The 22939-nt window shown below is 33.0% G+C and overlaps 3 protein-coding genes across 8 annotated transcripts; 2 read left to right on the forward strand and 1 right to left on the reverse strand.

Annotated features, from left to right (window-relative positions):
• Nucleotides 1-1926: 1926 nt before the first annotated feature.
• Nucleotides 1927-5158, reverse strand: LOC105109458 (uncharacterized). The gene is made up of 3 exons (XM_011004183.1): nucleotides 4835-5158; nucleotides 2113-4268; nucleotides 1927-2022 (listed from the first exon to the last, which is right to left on the reverse strand). The coding sequence occupies exons 1-3, from the start codon at nucleotides 5049-5051 to the stop codon at nucleotides 1948-1950; spliced, it is 2448 nt and encodes an 815-aa protein (XP_011002485.1). The 5' UTR covers nucleotides 5052-5158; the 3' UTR covers nucleotides 1927-1947.
• A 4702-nt stretch (nucleotides 5159-9860) lies between these two features.
• On the forward strand, nucleotides 9861-15571 carry LOC105109476 (tRNA synthetase class II (D, K and N) family protein). 6 transcript variants are annotated; one of them, XM_011004202.1, is made up of 16 exons: nucleotides 9861-10116; nucleotides 10152-10369; nucleotides 10483-10626; nucleotides 10751-10860; nucleotides 10951-11062; nucleotides 11241-11312; nucleotides 11716-11807; nucleotides 12053-12173; nucleotides 12713-12835; nucleotides 12959-13154; nucleotides 13258-13445; nucleotides 13540-13611; nucleotides 14311-14409; nucleotides 14508-14588; nucleotides 15148-15205; nucleotides 15299-15571. In XM_011004202.1, the coding sequence occupies exons 1-16, from the start codon at nucleotides 9969-9971 to the stop codon at nucleotides 15469-15471; spliced, it is 2007 nt and encodes a 668-aa protein (XP_011002504.1). In that variant the 5' UTR covers nucleotides 9861-9968; the 3' UTR covers nucleotides 15472-15571. The 6 variants fall into 6 exon arrangements, with proteins under 6 accessions (XP_011002504.1, XP_011002511.1, XP_011002523.1 ...); XM_011004209.1 differs by having other exon boundaries at nucleotides 9861-10109; nucleotides 10148-10369; XM_011004221.1 differs by having other exon boundaries at nucleotides 9861-10097; nucleotides 10136-10369.
• Nucleotides 15572-17632: 2061 nt separating this feature from the next.
• Nucleotides 17633-18875, forward strand: LOC105109466 (agamous-like MADS-box protein AGL62). Its single transcript, XM_011004190.1, has 2 exons — nucleotides 17633-17950; nucleotides 18263-18875. The coding sequence occupies exons 1-2, from the start codon at nucleotides 17633-17635 to the stop codon at nucleotides 18596-18598; spliced, it is 654 nt and encodes a 217-aa protein (XP_011002492.1). The 3' UTR covers nucleotides 18599-18875.
• The last annotated feature ends 4064 nt before the right edge of the window (nucleotides 18876-22939 follow it).

The raw sequence follows: 22939 nt of genomic DNA on the forward strand, positions 1-22939 counted from the left end.
CATTCTCGATCAAAGCACATTGAGGTTAGATATCAATGGATTCGAGATGCTATGGAGATAAAGTCATTTGTTGTTGAGAAGATCCATAATGATGACAACGTGTCTGACATGATGACCAAACCTCTACCGAGAGAGAAGTTTGAGTTTTGCAGAAAGGAAGCAAGCTTGTTAGAGCCTCCTAAATTGAATTTTACATATTGATCGCCGGTATGACGAATTCCTCACATGGTGTGTGAGAGGGAGATTTGTTGTGTATGGTCCCACACCATGTGATGGTAGGACCATCACATTAAATGTCATGTGATGGCTATCTTTTGGTGTTAATATTAGTGGGGTTCGGGTACTGTAGCAACAGATTTAAAAAGAGAAGAGAGGAGAAGAAAATCAAGAGAGAAAAAGAGAAGAAAAGGCAGCAGAGCAGCCTGTATTCTTTTTTCGATTTCTAGCTCGTTCACCGTTGGATCGGGCTGAGATTTTGAAAACAGCTTCTAGACACGTTGATCTTCATTTTGGACGGTTGGATCAAAGATTGGTGGAGTGGAAGCTGACCGTTTTGATAGAAAACGGGGCTGTCAGTTTTGTGAGTTTTTTCTCTAATAATTCTCCTTTAATTTATTGTAATCCAAGAATAAGTTGTTCTTTTGTTGTAATCCAAGAATAAGTTGTTCTTGATGATATATATGTTGTATCCCTTAGTTGAATCTGAGGAAGAATGATTGTGAACCCATTATTTGTTGATAGTGGAAGTTTTTAGGTGGACTACGGTCCCGTGGTTTTTCCCGCATCGGGTTTTCCACGTTAAAAATTTTAGTGTTGATTTTGTGATTATTTGCATTATTTTCATCATTGTTTGATTCTGTTTTACTGCACAAAGAGGGAAAGAATTGGGACTTGTGAATTGTAATTGTATTCCGCTGAATTGATCCGGGTAAATTGGTATCCGGTTGTTCCGAGTTTTCCCAACAAAATCTTCACTTCAGGCTTCATTGTAGTATTGGATGCCATGTGCAGATGAATTAGATGAATGATGAGTGTCCTCAACCATTCAAACACCTACATCCTTGTTTTGTTTATTTACATAATTAAAATTTTCTTTTCTTTATGATAGTTCGAATTACAATTGTCGTGGAATACTAAACCCTAGTTTCAGGTAACAACTCACGCTTCCTGAGAACGCACACTAATCGCAGTATCAACTTATATCAGTTTTTTAACTACTCTTTTCTCTTTATAGTCATGAAAGTATCTGGGTCAAAACAAATATTAACTCGAATCCATCTTTGATGTGGCTAAACATGAGACCAACCATCAAACAATTTAAATGATACTTCAATGACCTCAAAAAACATAATGGAAGTTGGATTCAATCGATCTAAGCTTAGACACTTCCACAACGCACTTTATGTTCCAGCATAGATTTTGCATTGGTAACTTCAAAAATAAACACCACCATTAATGACTGTAAGGCTGCGTGCAAGGAAAATTCATTAATGGAAGAGTAACATTTTTAAATGGTGCTTGAGGGCAAGCACTACTAGCTAGCTCCTCTCCTAAAACTTGAAAGTCAAGTCACAGAACTCTAGCTAAAAGAACTGTTAAGCAAAAAGAAAAGTAAACCCGAAACAATGAATTATATAGGCAATTCAAAGTAGCCTAAACAATCAGAGCAATCTTTAACAACGGAAATCTACTGAAGACTCAATATAGTTGAAGCACTCCCCACAACAACAAGGTTGAGCTCGATTACAAGCAACCAAATTAAGCTATGCTATATAGTTGAAGCACTCCCCACAACAACAGGGTTGAGCTCGACAGGGTTGAGCTCGATTACAAGCAATCAAATTAAGCTATGTTGTTAAAGTAGCTAGTTGGCAACTAAATAGCGATTCAATCACAACAAAATCACAAGAGAGTTGTGCCATCATCCAGAAATTTTTTTTGAACAGGTCATGGAGAAGTGACATGGTGTCTGATTCTGCTAGAGCGCCTAACTGGAGTGATCACCTCTTCATCTGCATTTCCCTTCAAAAAAAAAAAAACACGTAAGATAACAATTCAAGTTGCAGTTATACAAAACCATAAATGAACAATATAGGAATATAGGCTCTTTACATGCTTGCTTGGGATCTTTTCATAAGTGGTGAAGCTGCCGTAAGAGGGCGAACCCATGGAACCGACGGAATAGCCTGACGAAGCCATGGATTCTCTCCTGTGATTGCTCTTCCTGGGCTTCCTCTCGTAACTTGGAGCTTCACTTTTTCCCTTCTGTCCTTTCTTGCTGTAAGACAAGCTGAAGCTACTCATTTCTGATGAGCATGACTCTCCAGCAATGTCTTCATGTTCTGCTCCAACTGACAGTGGGCAACAATCCAATTTCTTAGGAATTGGCACTTGATCCGCTGTAAATGTAGCGTTTTGATCTGTGGGAGTTCGACTTTTCATATAAATGAAGACTGTCCCGAGTAGACTGAAAACAATCAAGGAAATCCCGACCATTCTCTGTGGTGCTGAATGTGTGTTCACTAATTCTGAACTTCGTGGATTTTCTGTGGCAGCTCCTTCAAGTATTTCAAAATTGTCCTCTTCTACAATGGACTCAATATCTGCAGAACTAATATCATCTCTGCCTTGAGATTGCATGGAATTCAAGATTTCTGGTTGAATTTCAGCAGCTTGTGGGATCAGTGCAGACTGGTCTTCAAGGTCTATGTTGCTTTGCAGCTTCACAACGTTAGCGGTTTCAGCACTTTCTTGGATGACCTCCTTACGAGGTCCAGTCACCTCAGATTGGGGGAGCAGATTTACTTCTTCAGAGGCGGGAACGCTAACCTCTTCAGGATCTGGAACACTATCAAAATACCCATCATTATTATCTCCTGCAACTTCTTTAATGTCCTCATCAGCTGTACTTGGTAGATCCCATTCATCTACTAGCTTAATGTCTACCCCTGCTGCACTTATGGGCGCTGAAACTTTCTCTTCGTACTTGACTTTTGATCCTAAAATGCTCTGTTCAAATGCAAATTGACCATCAACTATGCCATCTTCAACCAAAATGGTCAAATTGGCATACTGCAAGGAACCCAGGTTGTGCCCACCTCTGAAGCTGTTAATCAGATTGTGTGTGTAACAAATACTCTGATGTAGCCAAAGCTGGACCTTATGAGCTAGAGCTTCAAAACTTTGCCTGGCATACTCTGAGAGTTCAGGTGGGACATAAGGCTCAGGGAAGGTCAAGTTATTCAGCACAGAAGGATCCATGACTGGGGATTTAGAAAACGAAGCATATAAAAATCCAACAGTCAGGACAAAAAGCAAAGCATCGAACTTTCTTCTTGTAAAGAAATGTGATTTAGACACCCTTTTCTCTCTAGCCTTCTCCGCAGAAGTACTAATGGAATTGGGCACAGATACAAGCAGCTCTTCCTTCTCCTCCTCCAAAAAAGTACTAATGGGGTTGGGTTCAGATATTAGCAGCAGCTCTTCCGATTCCTCTTCTTCTTTCACCTCATTGGCTAAAGAAGCATCCGATTCTTTCTGCAAATCATCAGAGTGACTGTCTTCTGCTTCACTAACTTCAGTTTCTGAGGATTCTGATGCAAAAATCTCATCAAGTGGTTGGCCATCTCTTTCCTTGTTTAGATAAAGCTCAACTCGCGGGTTAGGCCTATAATGAAGAAACTGAGGCCTTGGTGAGAGGTAATTAGTCTTAGGATCATAAGGAGGCATTGATGGATCTGCGTCAAGAGGAGCCAGAGCAGGACTTGGCAATGACCTAGAGACCCTTGGATTAATCTTACAACTTGAGTCAAGATTAACACAATCCTTCTCAACAGTTAGTTTCTCTGATGATAAGTCCAAATCATCTTTAGCACTTGAATCTACGATCAAATCAACACGTTTCTCACTTTTGGAATCATTATTGCCCGCCAAGTAAATGACTGTTGAATCAAACGAGACCTCCTTCTTCTGATTCAAACCCTTGTCATGGTTTGAGTCCGAGTCTTCCATTAAAGGGCTTTTTGCATCAGCAAATGAAATCGAAGTGCGAATTTGCTCATTCCTATCAGCCAAGATTTTCTTTTTCGGAGATGCATTGATTTTTGAAGCTGCAGAAATTGTTGGAGACATGAAATTCTTTGTACCCTTTGCAGGTGAACGAATTCTCACTGATTTCCAAGTCTGGTCTTTACCATTTTCTTTGTCCTCGTGATCACGCAATGTAACTACGATATTGTCTCTGCTAATAGAGTTTCTTCGCGGATAATCTGCAAGCCAAAAAACAAAAAGCTGCCGATCAGAATCAAGTTATCAATTTTAAAACAAAACAAGCTTTTACGAATTGGCTGTTGAAGACCAAAAGGGAACTTGATTGAAACATTATGTCCGGTGATTTTTGCAGAATCTCTTTGTTTCAAGTAAACTTAAGGGCAACATTAACATGGAATATCTACCACGTTCACTCTAAAACACCGAATCTGTTTTGTTGCAAAATTGACCCAAAAACTAGTTTCCAGCATAAGAAAAACTTAATTAAACAAATGGAAGGCTTAATTGCCAAACCAAGTATTGACAACCCATTAAGCCATCGTTTTATTAAAATCTCATTCAAAAAAGCACAAGATGTAGCAAATTCCTATCCTTTCAGTTACTTCCCAAACAAACCATAGACAACCTCATAAGCTATTTTCCAATAAAAAATAAAATATAGCAAAACCCTATTAAATTATAGAAAAGACTAAACAAAACCCAATAAAAGATGTATTAAGATGTATTGAATGTTTGTTCACTGCAAGAAAAAAAAAGGAAAAGGAAACGGTGAAAGAAATCAAACCTGAAGGGCTATTAACAGGAGTATTGGGGTTAAAGCCTCCCCCTACTTGATTGGAAATAATAGAAGGATTAGAAAATGGGCTTCCACTGAAACTTCTCCTCATTGGATTAATCTCTGAGTTTCTTGAAATGGGATTTGTTGGTCTGCTTGGTATTGGAGAGCAGGAATCCAACTTCTTGCTTGCAGCCTTGGATTCTTTAGCCGGGGTGCTGATCATGGGTTAAACTTGATTGATTCTTGATTTGGATATATAAAAAAAGAATCTTTGAATGTTTAATGCTGTGGATTTGATTTGAGGGGGAGAGAGTTTACAGAGGAGAGAGAGAGAGATGGTAACGGCTAGTTTTGGAAATAAGCTTGTGGGGATTTTAATGAGTGGGGTTGAGGAGAGAGAGAGAGATGGTAACGGCTATAAGCTTGTGGGGATTTTAATGAGTGGAGGGTTGTTGGCATTTGACCGTTGGAGAATAAGATTTGAATAGCGAGGGTTAAAAGGTAGGAGCCGTTAGATTTCAGTGCGATTGTTATTTTGATGGCTTGGATTGTAGCCGTTGAGGAGCGACGATGCATTTTTTTGTTGTTTTATTTACCGTATATGGAATTATGAAGGATATTTTTAAAAAATTAACATAGTTTTTTAAATATTTTAGCAGAATAACAATATTTAAGAAAAAATTGGTGAAATATAATATCATTTTATCATTCTTTAGAAATACAATATTTACTAATTATTGTTATTTTTTAGCAGAATAACAATATTTAAGAAAAAATTGGTGAAATATAATATCATTTTATCATGCTTCATAAATACAATATTTACTAATTATTATTATTTCTAAATATAATAAGATAATTATCATATTTTAAAATAGCGATATTCAGTAAATCTCGTACTTCTAAACCATCATAATATAAAACTTTAATAATCTAACTCAATTAGTTGATTGAGAATCTAGTTATATAAATCAACCAACTATTTCACATAAAAAATCATACTTTAATTAATTTTTTCATCTAAATTTGTTCTATAAGTTAAAATACAAATATATATCTAATTTGTAGATCCAAAAAATAGACTCCAATTAAAATCTTAAGAATTTATTATTCACACGGTAGTTGTCTTTTATTTTTCAATGTCAACGATGTAGTCGGGCTTGCGATAACAAGTAATTCTAAGCAATTAAGTATCAGTTTGTCATGACTAAATGAGAATTTATCACAAATAAAATGCATGAATGGCTTAATATGTGCATTTATGGACCAATAAGATAGATCGAAGACCAAAAAGAGGTTTGATCATATTAGACCAAAATAATTGATCAAAATGGCCTTGATTTTTTATCTTACAGTTAAATTCCACTTGAATTTTTTTTTGGAGTTCCCCGGGGTTGTTTCCTATATAGTAACTATTATGTCACTATACAAACTGTTGGATCTTAAGATATAAAAAATCTTGTAAGGTCTCTCCAATTTTAGTAATTTTAAGATTTTTTTTATTATTTACAAAACTAATCAACTTACCGAGCATTATAAACAATTAACTGGTTGAGTCAAGTAATTGGAGTTTCACTTGCTGCATTTTAAAATAGCAACATTGAGTAAATATCGTACTTTTAAAATACAAAAAAAATGAAAATATAGGATTTTACCCTAACTTCTTGCTCATATGTTAATTCACCAATTATTTTAATTTTGTGTGTTAATTTTAAAATTTGTCTAGTTATGAATCGTTCAAAGTCTGTTTGATTCAACATGCGTATTATTCAGCGAGGTAAATATGTGTTTCACTTTTAAAATTAGATTTTACCTGATTATTGACCTTCTTTTTTTTTTTAATAATGTCAACATAAAAATTAGTCATTTTAGCATGTTTTTAATGAAAAAAACTAAATTATATAAGGGTTAATTTAATATGACTCGATTATTTTAACAATTTATAAATAACACAATCACTGGTAAATATATAGTTTCACTGGAAAAAGAATAAGATGACAATGTTTTATAATATTAAAACACCATTATATTGGATCATTTTATAAACCAAATCATGTGACTATAATAATATTATAAAAAATAAATTGAAATAAATTATAAAACTCTATTATCAATCAACATGGTATTAAAGGACGAGATTGACAAAAAAAAAATAAAAAAATAATATGAGTCAATCCAAGCTAAGTTGCTAATCTTGATATCTTGGTCATAAGATCGAGATAATTTAATGTAAAATAAATTATAAAGCTCAAATATCAATCAATCCAGTATTAAATAATGAATTTAAAAAACAATCAATTAAAATAAAATTAAAAAAATATTTTGAATCAACTCATTAAAATCACAATTTGAATAATAAGTTTGAGACAACTGTATAAAAATTAAATTGAAGCAATTTTTAAGTCCAATTTGCAATCATTTTCATATTAAATAATAAAATAAATAAATAAACAAATAAATCTAAGTTAATCAAAGTTAAATCAATAATAGAATTAAATACTCAATAAAGCTAGGATTAAAAGATAAATTAAAAGAAAAAAAAAACTAAAAAAAATCAAAGCATTGCAGTGATATGCTGTCTCTCCTGACAAGCGGAGTTCCTTCGAAGTCTTTTTCAAGTTTCTTGCTACTGAAAAAATTATACGAGGGCTCTTGTTTTTTTTATACACGTTTATGAAGATGGTTAAAGTGTTTTTACATGAAAAAATTATTGAAAACGAGTTTTCTATGTCCAAAGCAAGCAGTGGGTGATATGTTATTTGTTTTAATTTTTTTTTTAAATAAAACATATAACATGTTATCTATCTCATTAAAAAAGGGAGACGAGGACCCAGTGCACGAGCATAGCCATAAAGACACCCATTTGTATGGCCTTTTGTCTCGTAAAGCAAGATACAATTATCCTGGCGTCTAATCATTTTTGGAAAAACCCTTTAGTTATTTCTAAGAAAAACTAATTAAAATTTACTATAAATAAAATAAATAAGATTATATGTTTTTAAAAATGGCATTACCATTCATTTTTTTGTTGTTTTAACAGTTGTTCTTGTAATACTAGCCATCATTTATTAATTAAAACCTAATATATAAATATTCTTTAGACTTGTGGTCATGCATATTCAACGAAATAGAATTTATATGTTTTTATTATAGTTATTTTACATAGTTTCTCATATTTATTATTTTATTTATTTTTATAAAACATCGAGATATAATTTTCAATGTTTTTTTAACGGTACTTGCTTTTCATACTATGGTAATTTTTTTATTTAAAAAATAATTTTTAATTAAAAAAATAATTTTCTGTTAAGAATAGGAAAGTATTAATCAGAAAATTTGAGATGCTTGTTTTCCTACTTTTTAAAATTTTTTTAGGTTTTGATAAAAGAATATTTTAATTACCTCTATTTTTAATTCAACAAACATGCCATCAATAAGAAAAACATTTTGGCAACAAAATGCACATATATAAAAAGAATATATACGGAAACTGCCATGGATCCTCACAAGTCCGCACGAGATAAAGCCCACTAATGTAACACGGGCCAGGCCTAGGGAAAATGATCCTCGGTTCAGACAAAAATTTCCAACCGTAAAGCCATGCATTGTTCGCTGCTACATTGTACGGTCCTGGTTTTAATTTATGGAATGATGGCTCGATTGATGCTATTAAAAGATTGATAAATCATTTTCCATCGTGCAGTTTAATGTGTTTTTCTTTCAAACATTCACTTGGATTTTTATTTTCAATATATTTTTTTATTTAAGTGAAATATGAATCTATAATCTATTTTTTTAATTTGAATAGGAGAAAATCATCAAAAAAATAAAAAATATTATTTTAAAATTTAAAAACACTTTAGAAAATAACTCTTTTCGTAATACTGAACAAAGTTAAAGAGAGAGACGACTATGGTAATAAATTCAGTTGTAAATGTATCTAGTTTATTTTTGTATTTTAAAACTATATTTTTTAATTTTTTTATATTTTAAAATCATCTTAATATATTAATATAAAAAATAAATTTTAAAAAATAAAAAATATTATTTTAATACATTTTAAAATTAAAAAACATTTTAAAATATAACTTTTATCATGATACTGGACACAGTTAAAAAGAGAGATGATTAAGTTGAGTTTTGTGTTTTGATATAGTTAATGAAGTTTATAAAAAGAGTATTTGGGATGATGATAAATATTATTTTTAAAATGTTTTATTAAATATATTAAAATATTTTTTTATTTTTTAACATTTATTATTTTAATACATTTTAAAATTAAAAAACATTTTAAAATATAACTTTTATCATGATACTGGACACAGTTAAAAAGAGAGATGATTAAAACATAAAAAAATTTAATTTTAAAAAATAAAATTCTAAAATTTTAAAAAGGCATGTCTAAACCTCCTCACAGACACCTCCAGTGTAAAATACGGATAATAATGATTTCTTACAGTTAAAAAGCTGCTAAGATGTAGAGTAGGGCATGATAGTTTTGATATAGTTAATGAAGTTTATAAAGAGAATATTTGGGATGATGGTGAATGCTATTTTTTAAAGTATTTTTTTAAATATATTAAAATATTTTTTTTTATTTTTTAAAATTTATTATTGATACAAACACATCATAATGATTAAAAAATATAAAAAAATTTAATTTTAAAAAAATGAAATTCTAAAATTAAAAAAAAAAGCATGTAGAGGAGGGCATGATGAAAAAAAAAACATCTATCTATTTTGCTTTACTAAAAACATGTAAAATAGCAGCTGGTGATAAAAGCATTATCAAACTTACCAAAAAAAAAAAAAAAAAAAACATCTATCTATTTTGCTTTACTAAAAACATGTAAAATAGCAGTTGGTGATAAAAGCATTATCAAGTCTCGGCCACTTTTATCAGAAATTTACAAGCATTAATTTTCTCGCTGTTTTAACATTTTATTTTTGTTTTGTAATAATCAGTGTTTGTTTTAAAAAACCTTCAAGCTTGCTCGTTTGAAGGACTGCCACACGTGCTCGTTTCTCCACTCTCTTTAGTAAGTCCAAAACCCAATCCCTTATTTTTCTCCTTAAACCCTGTGTACTTTCTCTCTATCCCCAAAATTCCCACGCTATTTTTTGACTCCCCACCATCACCATGATTCTTCTCCTCCGATCCTTCCCTCTAATCACTCTTCGCACCACCATACCCTCCTCTCTTCCTCTCTTCCAAAATCTTCTCAGGTATCACTTCCCTAAGTCGCTTCAAGCAAAACGCACAAGAGCCCTCGTCACTCTTTCTGCTTCGCAAAACGCACAAGAGCCCTCGTCACTCTGTCTGCTTCTTCTTCTTCTTCCCCTGAAACCATTCTCAAGCCACAGCAACAACAACAACAATCTAACGATACCCTGCACTGGGTCTCTCGTACCAACTTTTGTGGTCAATTATCGACCAATGATGTTGGCACACGTGTTCGTCTCGGTGGCTGGGTTGCTCTTCATAGAGTCCATGGTGGTCTCACCTTTCTCAATCTTAGAGACCACACTGGCATTGTTCAGGCATCTCCTTTTATTCTATTTATGGTTTCATGGGAATTTGATTGTGTTTTGTTAAGTGAAGTCCTTAGAGAATGAATTTGATTTTTGGGGTTCTTCTCTTCTTTTTTATTTAGGTTGCGACTTCGCCTGATGAATTTCCTGATGCGCATTCGATTATAAATGATTTGAGAGTGGAGTATGTGGTTGTTGTTGAAGGGGTTGTTCGGTCTCGGCCTGTTGAGTCTGTCAATAAGAAACTGATAACTGGTTCTATTGAGGTAAATATTACTTGGACTCCCTTTCCTTTGCTTTTTACTGCTTAGAATTAGAAAGAAAGTTGTTGATTTAGTTGCTGCCCCTTTTTATTTTATTTGTTTTGTTTGATTTGGTTATATGTGCCAGGTTGTTGCGGAACATGTTCAATTGTTAAATGCAGTGAAAGCAAAGTTGCCTTTTTTAGTTACTACAGCAGATGATGCTAAGGATTCTGTTAAGGAGGAGATTCGTTTGAGGTACATCTCATTCCATTGCATTTATGCACAAAGTTGATTTATATTTCTCACCATTTTGTGGATTAAAGGAAGCTAAATGTGCGGTGATAGATATCGATGTCTTGACTTAAGGCGGCAGCAAATGAGTTCTAACATTATGTTGAGGCATAGAGTGGTGAAACTCATTAGAAGATATCTAGAGGATGTGCAGGGTTTTGTGGAGGTACATGATGTGAATTTTTAAGTGTTTTCTGTTAGTTCATGTTCTACTTAGTTCATTGTTTTTTTTTTTTGAAGTGTTATGTGTTAGTTTGTTTATATTCTACTTAGTTCATTGGTTTTTAGATTTTTATATTTGTATGTTGTTTTGATCTTGACCTTTTTCATGGTTATAAGGTTAGATTGAGACCCCCATACTTTCTAGATCTACTCCAGAAGGTGCCCGGGATTATTTGGTGCCCTCAAGAATTCAGGTACTTGGTATTTACTAGCTTGCTACTCAAAGTAATATAAAGCTTTTTGGAGTTTGGGTAGTAGTGCACTATTTCTGAAGTGACAACATTGACATCTCAACTTCTGGAGAGATTTAATGTCAATTTCAAATTTGTCAACTGTGTACTGTACATGAGGTAATCCCGGTGAGGTTTTGGAGTTTTATCGGCAAAATTGTGGACTAACTGAATAACCAAATGAGATGGATTGAGTGGTATTATTTGCCCCTTAATTCTTACATTTTGCATTGTGATGGTCTTGATTATAATAAATTTGTGGAGAAACATACTTTTCATTAAATATTGTTCCATGCAGCTATCTGTTACTCATTTAACTTTCTATAAGGCTTGCATGGCTCTGATTCACTTTAATTTCCTTTTGAAGCCAGGAACCTTCTATGCTTTACCCCAGAGTCCACAACTCTTTAAGCAAATGTTAATGGTATCCGGTTTTGACAAATATTATCAAATTGCAAGGTAAATTCTCTTCCTAGATGTTTATGATTGTTGTTGTATGAAAATGTGATGCCATGCTGTTTGTTTCTGCCCTTTGTCTTCTCCTTTGGCAATGAGCTTTCGCCATGTATAGTTTTTGTTATACACACAGAGGAAGTGAGCTTTACTTTACCTGGCCTTTAATTTCACATGACCAATTCTCTCTACTTGTTGCAACAGAAATCTAAAACTCACATGATGAAGATTATATTTTTGTTTCTTAGCAGATGCTTTAGAGATGAAGATCTAAGGGCAGATCGACAACCTGAGTTCACTCAGCTAGATATGGAGTTGGCGTTCACTACCTTGGAGGATATGCTGAGGCTCAATGAAGATCTTATCCGGAAGGTTGGTAAAACTTGCTGCGTGGTCCTTTTATTTTCTGATTGGGTATTGATAGAAGAAGTCAAATAAAAGGTAGAACAGGATGAAGAAAGGAAAAACAAGAATGGCATTGAATTTAAACATCTAATTCTATGATATAATTGAAATTTAGTTAATTCACCTTTCTACTCTTGTTACATCTATGTTAAAGGTAAGTACTGGATTCAAATTTCCATTCGAGTTGAGCTAATCGTGGCTTGTAAATGACATGAACGATGCTGCATCTTGGGCTTGGTTCAGCCATTTCTCCTTGCTCTGCATATTTTGAGCTTGCCAGTGAACAATTCATTTCACTTTATTGAGAGTTGACCAGACATTTCAGCTATCTCACCAGTTATCTGTTGCAAGTTGGTTGTTTTATTTGTATTAAGCAGTTGGGCATGCACTCAACAGTATATACTAGCCACATTGTATAATTTTCCACTAGCAGAAATCTTGCATGTTCGAACATTTATATCTCTCTACATTGCAGGGTTTGACTGCAAATTTATGCTTCCTTACAGGTTTTTTTGGAGATTAAAGGTGTCCAGCTACCAAATCCATTCCCTAGGCTTACATATGCTGAAGCAATGAGTAAATATGGTTCAGACAGGCCGGACACTAGATTTGATCTTCATTTGAAAGAAGTAAATCATCTCCTTTCTCTTGTGTACTTGGCATTACAGCACATTCTACAATACATCAAATTTTACAAGGACTTCACGTGCTACATGTAAACTATTAAAGGATATTTTCCTCTGATGCTGCAGGTATCTGATATTTTTGCAGAGTCCTCTTTCAGGGTTTTTACTGATAGCTTGAACAGTGGGGGTATTATTAAAGTACTATGTGTTCCTTCAGGTGCTAAAAGTTATTCAAACTCTGCTCTTAAGAAAGGTGATATTTACAATGAAGCAATCAAATCTGGAGCAAAGGGTTTGCCCTTTCTAAAGGTCTTGGATGATGGTAAAGGAAGATGGTTTCCTTGGATTTTTCTTTCCACCCTTATCCTAAAGGTGAATGATACTGTTACTCAAGTACTTCGCTGTGTATATTTCAATTTTCACAGGGGAGCTTGAGGGAATTTCTGCACTAGTATCAAGTTTGGACTCAACAAATAAAGAGCAGTTGCTAAGTCGCTGCTCTGCAGGACCAGGGGATCTTATCTTGTTTGCAGTTGGCCATCATCCATCAGTTCATAGAACGCTTGATCGACTTAGGCTATTCATAGCCAATCAGCTGGGCTTGATTGATCATGTATGTTTTGGATTTGTCTGGTTTATGAAATACATATTACCATTGGTCTCTTTTTCTTTGACATCTGTCTTTTTCTCTGCCTCTAATGTTTTAGTCCAGGCATTCGATTTTGTGGGTGACTGATTTCCCAATGTTTGAGTGGAATGAAACAGAGCAGAGGCTTGAGGTTTGTCTTTCAACACTTTTTCCTCTTGAAATTCTAATGAAATAAGTGCTACACTATCTTTTCGTTAAATGTTTTTCAATTAATTCAAAGGCCATCAAAATTCATCATATTTCATATTAGTATGTCAACTGGGTAGTGATCATCACATATGCAGGTGATAGAACTATATCTGGAGTACACAAGGATGCATGTTATTGCCTGTGTTGACATATTGTTACAAAATTGTATTTTTATAATTTTAATATATTGTTTACTCTGTATGTTAGCTGAGAAATATTTAACTTGCTGCTTTACCGAGTTAAACTACCCTGTACCCCCCCTTGTTAGTATCATAGGTTTCTGCTATAGATATTAAAACATCGCGGTGTTGTGCATCTGCCTATTTAAGCTAATGGATGCTTCCAAATCATAATCTCTTTTAGCCATTTTCTTTTTTTAATTTTGGATAAATAAGAGAAATGAAAAAAAGGTTTTGTTTGGTTTCCTGGTACAGCTAGCTCCAGGTTAGATCTAGGAATTTGGAGAATAAAGATTGATAAGAATTAAATTGAAGTTCTTATTTTAACTGTCACTTAATTTTTTTTTCCATGCTGGGGCTGTTGTGTGATTGACAGCTAGTCACATCAGGTTATCACGAGTCTCATTCTGTATGGTACTATCTTTTTCTTTCTTTTTCTTGAAATTGTAGTTTTCTGGCAGGCCTTGCATCATCCATTTACTGCTCCCAATCCAGAAGACATGGAAGACCTTTCCTCTGCTCGTGCCCTTGCTTATGACATGGTTTACAATGGGGTTGAGGTATTTAGCCCTGTATCTTTACATGTCTACAAGCTTGAAGGCTATGCCAGGCCATAATGAACAACTTTTTTCTTTTCTTTATTTTGTTGCACTGTCAGATTGGCGGAGGAAGTTTGAGAATTTATAAACGTGAGGTCCAACAGAAGGTCTTGGAAATTGTTGGCATCTCCCCTGAACAGGTGAGAAGCACCTGACGCTGTATGCACTTTTGATTGTCATGCGTTCCATGTTCAATATTTTCTCCATAACATACATAAAATCACTGGAGGAGGATTCGCTACTGTTTTCTGTTTATTTTTCTCCGTGCCATTTTTTGACTTATGAGCTGTTGCTTGTTGATGGGAAAGAAAATTATGGGTGGTGGATTATGTAAAAGGAAGATGAATTCTGAAACATTAGAAACTATCTCTGGAAAATTAAAACCTCAAAATTGGATTTTAAAATATTTACCTTCGATCTTTTAGGGCAAGGATTTTTTATGTTTAGCTTTGCGTTTCTCCAAGGCACATGGACTAATTATCCAATTAAGAAAAGCACAAGTAAACAGAGTTTTCTCTAGCCCTCTTAGGCATTTGGTAACCTGAATTCCCAAACGGAAACCTGGCATCTTCACTAGGAATGCTGGGACTGCTAGTCCACAAGTCCCATCTTTTACCATGGTTATACCACATAATCATCTTTATTAGGAATACCTTCACACCCTTTCCTGTAAATAGAGTCACATTTCATTGTCTGCAGGCTGAAGCGAAGTTTGGGTATCTTCTGGAGGCTTTAGACATGGGCGCTCCTCCACATGGTATGGAATGCTGAGCCTGTTCTAGGACTTGATGATCATTTTACTACCGAACTACATATTTCACTGGTTTTGATCTCCCTCTTTTTACCACAGGGGGGATTGCTTATGGGCTGGACAGATTGGCTATGTTGTTGGCTGGGGCTACTTCCATCAGGGATGTCATAGCTTTCCCAAAGACAACAACTGCTCAGTGTGCCCTTACTAGGACACCATCAGAGGTGGATCCTCAACAGCTCAGAGATTTATCTTTCTGTACCCAGCAGTGAGCTGTCTAGTCGGGGTTAGCTTCCCATCAGATGTATTGCCAATCATTCTTGAGGTCATTTGAGTTTTTGTGCCCTCTGCGCTCAAGTCAAGTTTTCGTTCCGGGCATCTATTTATGTAATATTGGAACAGATAAATCGTGCTTATATATATATATATATATATATATATATATATATGCAGAGTATTCTTATTACTTTCGTAACCTTTTTCAATGTTGTACGAGGCAGATTTGAATCTCTATCATAAATAGGCACTTTCTATTTATTTTTTCTCCATAAAATTTGCTTGCTTGAATGCCTTTTCACTTCAGTCTATTTGCGTGATTGTTTACTGTTGCTGTTCTGCATTTCACCAAATCTTGGCAATGTCACCAACAAGTCTGCAATATCATAAGTCGAGTTGTATTTTGGAAGAAAATGTCACAGCATGTCTGTTTGTTTTTCAAAATATTTTTATTTAAAAATATATTAAAATAGTATTTTTTTAAATTTTTAAAAATTATTCTAGCATCAATGTATTAAAATGATTTAAAAATACTTAAAAAATATTAATTTTAAATAAAAAATAAAAAAATTTAAATTTTTTCAAAAAAGCATTTAAAATGGAAAAACAAACAAGGTGAAATGTCCATTCTGCATAGCGAAAATAAAAAATTTAATTTTTTTCAAAAAAACATTTAAAATAGAAAAACAAACAAGGTGAAATGTCCATTCCGCATGGTGGGAGGGGTATTTGATTTGAATAAATATTAAATTAATATATTTTTAGTATTTTATAATGATTTTATCATGTTAATATTAAAAATAAAAATAAAAAACTGATTTTTTTTATTTTAATACATAAAAATTATATAACACAATATCAAATACATACTTAGAAAGACTTTGTAATAGGCATTAAAAAAGAAACAGTAAAGAAGAAACAGTAAGGGGGGTTGTGGAGATGGAAAAGGGGATCAAGTTATGCATGAATTATTCACTCCTCCCTCACGTAATAGTAGAATCTATGGATGACTTTTATACGGGGAGGATGCCTGAAAAATTATGCTTGTTATCTGAGTTGCTCCACAGATGCACTTAATTAAACATATCTGGACAAGTTATAGAAACAATTTGAAAGGTCTTATTCAAGGGATCTGACCTCCTTCAATATTGTTGATAATGTGATAAGTGATATTTGTTAACAAAATCATACTAAATTCCCAATCAATTGAACAAATCATACCCATCACTGGATAGGGACGTTTCTCTACCATGATTCATCCGCGGGGTGAATATGTCGTCCATAGCATTTTTTTTTTTTACTATTATTCATCTTATTAGTTTACTTAATTCATAAAAAAAATATTTTCTTCTAAAATTTATTTATTTTATTTTTTAAAATAAATTTAGTAAATAAATATCACTAATTATTATTCTTTGAATTTCTCATGTTATACATGTGGCATCTTAATTTTATTCTTCTTTATTAATAAGTAACAACAAAAATCTCATTAATTTCTTATCTATTGGCCCGATATTGATTCTAAGTTAACTTGTTATGAAATCTTTGACAGTTTCCGGCACCTTTTTTTTCCTTTCTTGAAAATTTTTAGAGCTATGTTCTAGAAATAAATTTACTTGAATAAGTGTGAATATATGAAACAAAAGCTGGTGTAGAAGATAATTTAGATACAATGGCAACAAAAGTTAAATTATAATATGGGAAAGGGTATTTTGGCCGGCAATCTGGCCACGGCTTGTCGGACACAGAAAAAAGAGGAAATTTTATTCATCAACGAAAACAGGAGGGCAGGAAAAGTACTCGATAGAAAGCACAAGTTTTCAAGAAAGTTTCCTCGTTACAAGTAAATCTTCATGCGTTGTAAGAATGACGTAACTCTAAAATTTCCAAGTATTCACGATGCAATGCCATGTATGTGAATCGTAAAGGGATTCTCTGGAACTTGCAAAACTAGTAAACTATTAACTTGATTAATAAAACTGCCGCCAAAATGATGATCAATAAGGAACAGCTAGCTCTGATTTTCAACATCCTGACCAGTTATTAAAAATAAACGAATAAATTAACCAATAAAATCCTATATAAATCCTGCATTTTCATGCCAAACAAAACAGTAGAGTACCATTTATTTTCTTTTGAACTTTTGTAGCTTTAACCATGGCGAGAAAGAGCAGAGGTCGCCAAAAGGTGGAGATGGTGAAAATGTCGAAGGAAAGCAATCTCCAAGTTACCTTTTCAAAACGCAGGTCCGGGCTTTTCAAAAAGGCTAGCGAGCTTTCCACTCTTTGTGGCGCGGAGATTGCTATCATCGTCTTTTCTCCGGGAAACAGGGTTTTTTCCTTCGGCCACCCTGGTGTTGAGAATGTCATTGATCGTTACTTCACTAGAAACCCTCCTCAAAACTCAGGTACCATGCAACTTATTGAAGCTCATCGCAATGCCACCGTCCGTGAACTGAATATGCAGCTCACCCAGGTACGTAAATATATTTATGATCGTGTCAAGTATGGCGTTTTCATTAATCTCTCGGTTTGTAGATGGTGTGCTGAGAGCATCAAGAGGAAATGTAGCAAAGGCGAGATCGATGTGTGGTTAGGCATTACACACAAACCATATCGTTTTGTTTCGTCACATGCACGGATCAAGTCTTTAATAATTCCAAAAAATAAATTAAGCGAGTCAAGCTCTACAGATTTGTGTGTAAACTTTCAATCGGAACCATCCATTGTCCTTTACAAGTGATAAAAGTAGCTTAAAAATTCTATTTCATCAATATTTTTGCATCAGGCGGTAAACCAATTTGAGATAGAGAAAAAGCGAGGAGAGGAGCTCAGCCAAATGAGGAAGGCTGGCCAAAGTCAAAGCTGGTGGGAGGCTCCCATCGAGGAACTTACATTGCCTCAAATTGAGCAGTTGAAGGTATCTCTGGAGGGCCTAAAGATGAATGTGACGAAGCAAGCTCAAAAACTTCTAATCGAAAATCCGGGTCCTCCACAATTTTTTGCTTCAAGTTCCAGCGGGGGGATTTTCCCTTATGATCGAAAAGCAGGTGGTTTCAATCCAAATATGGTGTTGCCACATTATGATTACAATAATCCTGGATATAGACGTGGATTCTTTTGATCAGGAGGGCCTGAAAGTCTGGATAAGTACTGAGAAAGGTGACATCCACAGCATTTTTGGGCGGTGCTCGCCATCTTGTAGCCTTCGCGTCTCTTCACGGTCAGAATTCCAGTATTTGATGATCCGTATTTAATTATGTGTCTGAATAATAGGGTGCCTAGACAATAATATGGACACACTGTTACAATAAATTTGTTGTTCGCCAAATTTCCTTAAATTCTCATTTAATAAGCGAGGAGGATAATTTCGTAGTTGTTTGTTAATGTCACTTTCTATAATTTATTGATATCATATTGCTTACTTCTCATTTTGTCTAATGCTATGAGATAAATCGAATCTACCTAAAGATATGGTGCAATAAATTTAATTAGTTTGCTCTAAAGGAGAGTCCTCATCACCAAATTATATAATATTTTAACTAATAATTACGATTGCTTTCTTAAAAAGAAAAGGTTTAATATAAATATTCTAATGCAAACTAAGATTTATTTATTTTTCTTCTGAAAGATTTTAAAAATGTATCTATTGTATTAGTACTGTGTATTCTAGTTAATCAATCAGTCAATTTTGATTCTAAAATTCCTATAATTATAAGTATCTAATCGATTTAGAGGAGAAAAATAATAATACAAGAAAAGAGTATTTTGTATATATATATATGTCCTGGTGTTGTTGATGCTGGCGAGATAAGTAGGCATTTCTATGTAGATAGTTTATGTCATTTGATATTTTAGTTTAATTTTTTTAATTTATGTCATTTGATATTTTAGTTTAATTATTTTTTAAAAAAAAATATTTTTTTTAATTTTAAATTAATTTTTTTTATTGTTTTATTGTGTTAATATTAAAAAAATATATATATTATTTTAATATATTTTCAGATAAAAATTACTTTAGAAAACAACCTTTTATTACCATTCTAAATAGTCTCTAAATAAACATCATCTATATAATTTTAAAACACATACAGTTTGGGCAACATTATTAAACAGAAATAATTATTATAAATATAGTTATTTAGAAGTGTGGTTGTGATTGTTTTTTAAAATATTTTTTATTTAAAAATATATAAAAATAATTTTTTTATTTTTTAAAAATTATTTTTAACATAATATATTTAAATTATTCAAAACATAAAAAAAATTAAAATTTAATAAAAAAAATTAAAAATTTTTAAAAACACATGTTGCCCAACGCTCTCTATCTGAGAAATTTTACACCTCACCTCCCCCGGCGGTAGTTCCTTTCCTCCCTCTACTTTGTTTTATAACCTCCTAGCTCGCTGCTTCAATTCGACAGCCACCTCTTCTACCGTTGCAACCGCCATGCTCAACGGCATTCGGCCCATATATATGTACCACCTAACACGTTAGGGAAAATGTTTGAGAATTAATTTTATTAATTTTCTCTCTCTCAAGCTCCCTTTTACATTTAACAAGATATTTGTCTGTGCTTGCCCGATTTCTTCATTTATTTTGATTCCATTTTTTCGGTGTCTTTACTTACTAAATGTAACTGATTTATGTTTATGAATATGTTATATACAAGGTTGAATTCTAGAAGAGACACTGATAATAAATCTTTTCCATGGATCCATTAGTTTGTATGCAAATTATATCTATTTAATATTAATTTGATTAAAAAATTATTTTTCTTGATGCACAAAATTATCAAAAAAAATACATAGCCTTCGTATGTTTAAGGGGTATCCGAGATATGTCATATCTGGACATCGCGGCGGCCTTAAAAAAAAAAAATTGGAAAGAAAAAGATTTCTAGCATCTTATTTTTTCATGAGAATATTTTTTATTTAAGAAGTCGCCACCTAATATTATGGTTATTAGAAATCCTAACTGGTCAACAGAGATTCTATGGTTCGAGACTGATTACACAAAAAGGAAGATATTATCACTCTTTTGGCGTCCTGTCTAAGACAGGCTGCATTACTGACTTTGTCAATAATTGCTAATGTTTTGTTGGTTTATGGTACGGTGATTTTGCGTGTAATATTCCTGACTTTGGCGTCAGTGAATATTTAACTACAGATATTTCCAACTCTAGCGTTGGTAAATATCACATAGCTATAAAAAAATAATAATTTAAATCAGTTATTTTTTTTATTCCTGACTCTAGCGTCAGTGAATAAACAAATCAAATACATTTATTTTTACACATCACACAAAAAATAAAATAAATTTAAATCAGTATTTTTTATTCCCGACTCTGGCGTCAGTGAATAAATAAATAAAAATAAATTTATTTTTTATGCATGCACATATTTTTTATTTTTTATTTTTGTACTTTTAATATTTTTATTTTTATACGTATTACCTTGCACTGTTACAAATGGAAATTAATTAACAAAGTGAGGAGAAGAACTTACCTGGCTTACCTTGCACGGGACTTAATTAACAAAGCGAGGAGAAGAACTTACCTGGCTTTGCAGAGACTGTGCACGAATCAGCGGACGAAGCTCCTCTCTTCGAGTTTCCTTCCTGCTCCTTGCTCTTTCTTTTTTTCTGTGTTTCCATGGTTCTGCGCTTTTCGTTCGTTCTCCCCTGTGCTTTTCCTGTTTTCTCCGTTCTCTGTGTGTTCTGTTCTCGGTATTCCTGCCTCTTCTTTTTTTTTTGCTTCCCCTGGTCTTCCTTTTCGTTTCTGTCCAATCTTCCTGCTCGTCCCCTCTGTCCGTTTGATGAAGAACAGAGGACAGTGCTGGAGTTCGAATTTGGGTCTCTGTTTTTGTGTTGTGTTTTTGCTCTTTTCTTTTCTGGTTTTCGGTTTTCCTCCTCGTTTTTTAGTTTTTTTTCTCCCTGTTCTAGGTTTTTTTTTCCCCTTTTATTTTCTTCTCTGTTTTCGTCTTTCTTTCCTGGCCTCCCTCTCTATCTATGCTCTGCTCTGCCTTTTATAGAGCCCGAGAGCATGCAGAAACCAGTTCCCCTGTTAATCAATCCATGAGCGGGATCGTGGGCAAGAGATCATGGTGCCGTGGCCGTGATTTGCTGGAATGATCTGCCGGATTTTCTCCCCTGTTGAATCGGTCTTCAGCTAACAAATGATGAACAGTATGACCCGAAACGACGTCATTTGGCATGAAAAATGACATATTGTAGTTTGGTCCCTGGTGTTTTGAAATGTATTAATTGGGTCCAAAGCTAAGACAACATTATTTATTTTTGGACAATATATGCTACTTTTTATGGAAGAGGAAACAATAAAAAATAAAATTATACAACGAATGCTTATTTTTGACCTTAAGAAATCACTGAATACACTATTCAAAGCACGTGGTGGTCTCAATTAGTGGTCTTAATATGCAAGTAGTTTTTTAAATTTAAAAATATTATTAAATTACTAAATTATATTATCACCCTCAATCAAACCTCCAATTAAAAAAAAATCAAGACTAAAAGACACCAATACCATTGACCTTAATTTCTTACATTTCTTGGATTTGAATGTTTATAAAAAAAAAAAATCAAGATACCCTTGCCGCCTTAGTGGTGGTGATTTTTTTATTCTTAGGTATATTTTTTTTATTTTACTATAATTAAAAATGTTGAATAAAAAGAAATACCATCAACCAAATCTATAATAATTAATAAATCATGTGAAAATAAAAAAACACCCCTAGCTCTAAGGCACGTGTTTTTTTTTTTAAAGTCATAAATGTCACTTGATTCGTGTAGTAAATAGTAGATTATCTATATGGCTACAATATAAAACTCCTTTTCTTTTTAGCTTTTTTCTAATTTTTTTATTATTATCATTAATATTACTATTATTATCACTATCATTGCTATTAATATTACTGCTACTACTATTACTACCATCATATCATCATTACCACCACTATTATTACTATTATCTTTATTATAACCACCACCACCACCACCATTATTATTATTATTATTATTATAAACTATTATTAATACTATTATTATAATTATTAATAATATTATTACTACTACTATTATCATTATCATTATTGTTGAAGTAACAAAAAAATATAAACTTTATTTGAAGACTATTATTATTATTATCACCATTACTATTATTACCCTCATTATCACCACTACCACTACTATAACTACTATTATTATCATCATTACTTTTATTATAACCATCATCGCTACCATTTACTGCTATTATTGTGTTTTTTTTTTGCAAAAAGAAATTTTACTATTCAATTATATTTATATTTTTTTATTTTGATATTGACATGTAAAATCTAGATTCTATTTGTAAATAGCTACACCAAATATCACTACCATTTACCGCTATTATTGCATTTTTTTTTTTGCAAAGAGAAATTTTACTATTCAATTATAGTTATATATTTTT

This window comes from Populus euphratica, unplaced genomic scaffold, assembly GCF_000495115.2.
Source record: "Populus euphratica unplaced genomic scaffold, PopEup_1.0 scaffold3.1, whole genome shotgun sequence".
Classification (NCBI taxonomy): domain Eukaryota; kingdom Viridiplantae; phylum Streptophyta; class Magnoliopsida; order Malpighiales; family Salicaceae; genus Populus; species Populus euphratica.

Bases quoted from the DNA above. Each gene is read 5' to 3' on its own strand.
- LOC105109458 (XM_011004183.1), bottom strand. From the start codon at position 5,051: ATGATCAGCACCCCGGCTAAAGAATCCAAGGCTGCAAGCAAGAAGTTG. The intron at 4,269-4,834 runs GTTTGATTTCTT...TTTGGCTTGCAG, and splicing joins TCCTGTTAATAGCCCTTCAG to ATTATCCGCGAAGAAACTCT. The intron at 2,023-2,112 runs GTAAAGAGCCTA...TTTTTTTTGAAG, and splicing joins AAAAGATCCCAAGCAAGCAT to GGAAATGCAGATGAAGAGGT.
- LOC105109476 (XM_011004202.1), top strand. From the start codon at position 9,969: ATGATTCTTCTCCTCCGATCCTTCCCTCTAATCACTCTTCGCACCACC. The intron at 10,370-10,482 runs GCATCTCCTTTT...TTTTTTATTTAG, and splicing joins ACCACACTGGCATTGTTCAG to GTTGCGACTTCGCCTGATGA. The intron at 12,174-12,712 runs GTTGGTAAAACT...GCTTCCTTACAG, and splicing joins ATGAAGATCTTATCCGGAAG to GTTTTTTTGGAGATTAAAGG.
- LOC105109466 (XM_011004190.1), top strand. From the start codon at position 17,633: ATGGCGAGAAAGAGCAGAGGTCGCCAAAAGGTGGAGATGGTGAAAATG. The intron at 17,951-18,262 runs GTACGTAAATAT...TTTTTGCATCAG, and splicing joins TGAATATGCAGCTCACCCAG to GCGGTAAACCAATTTGAGAT.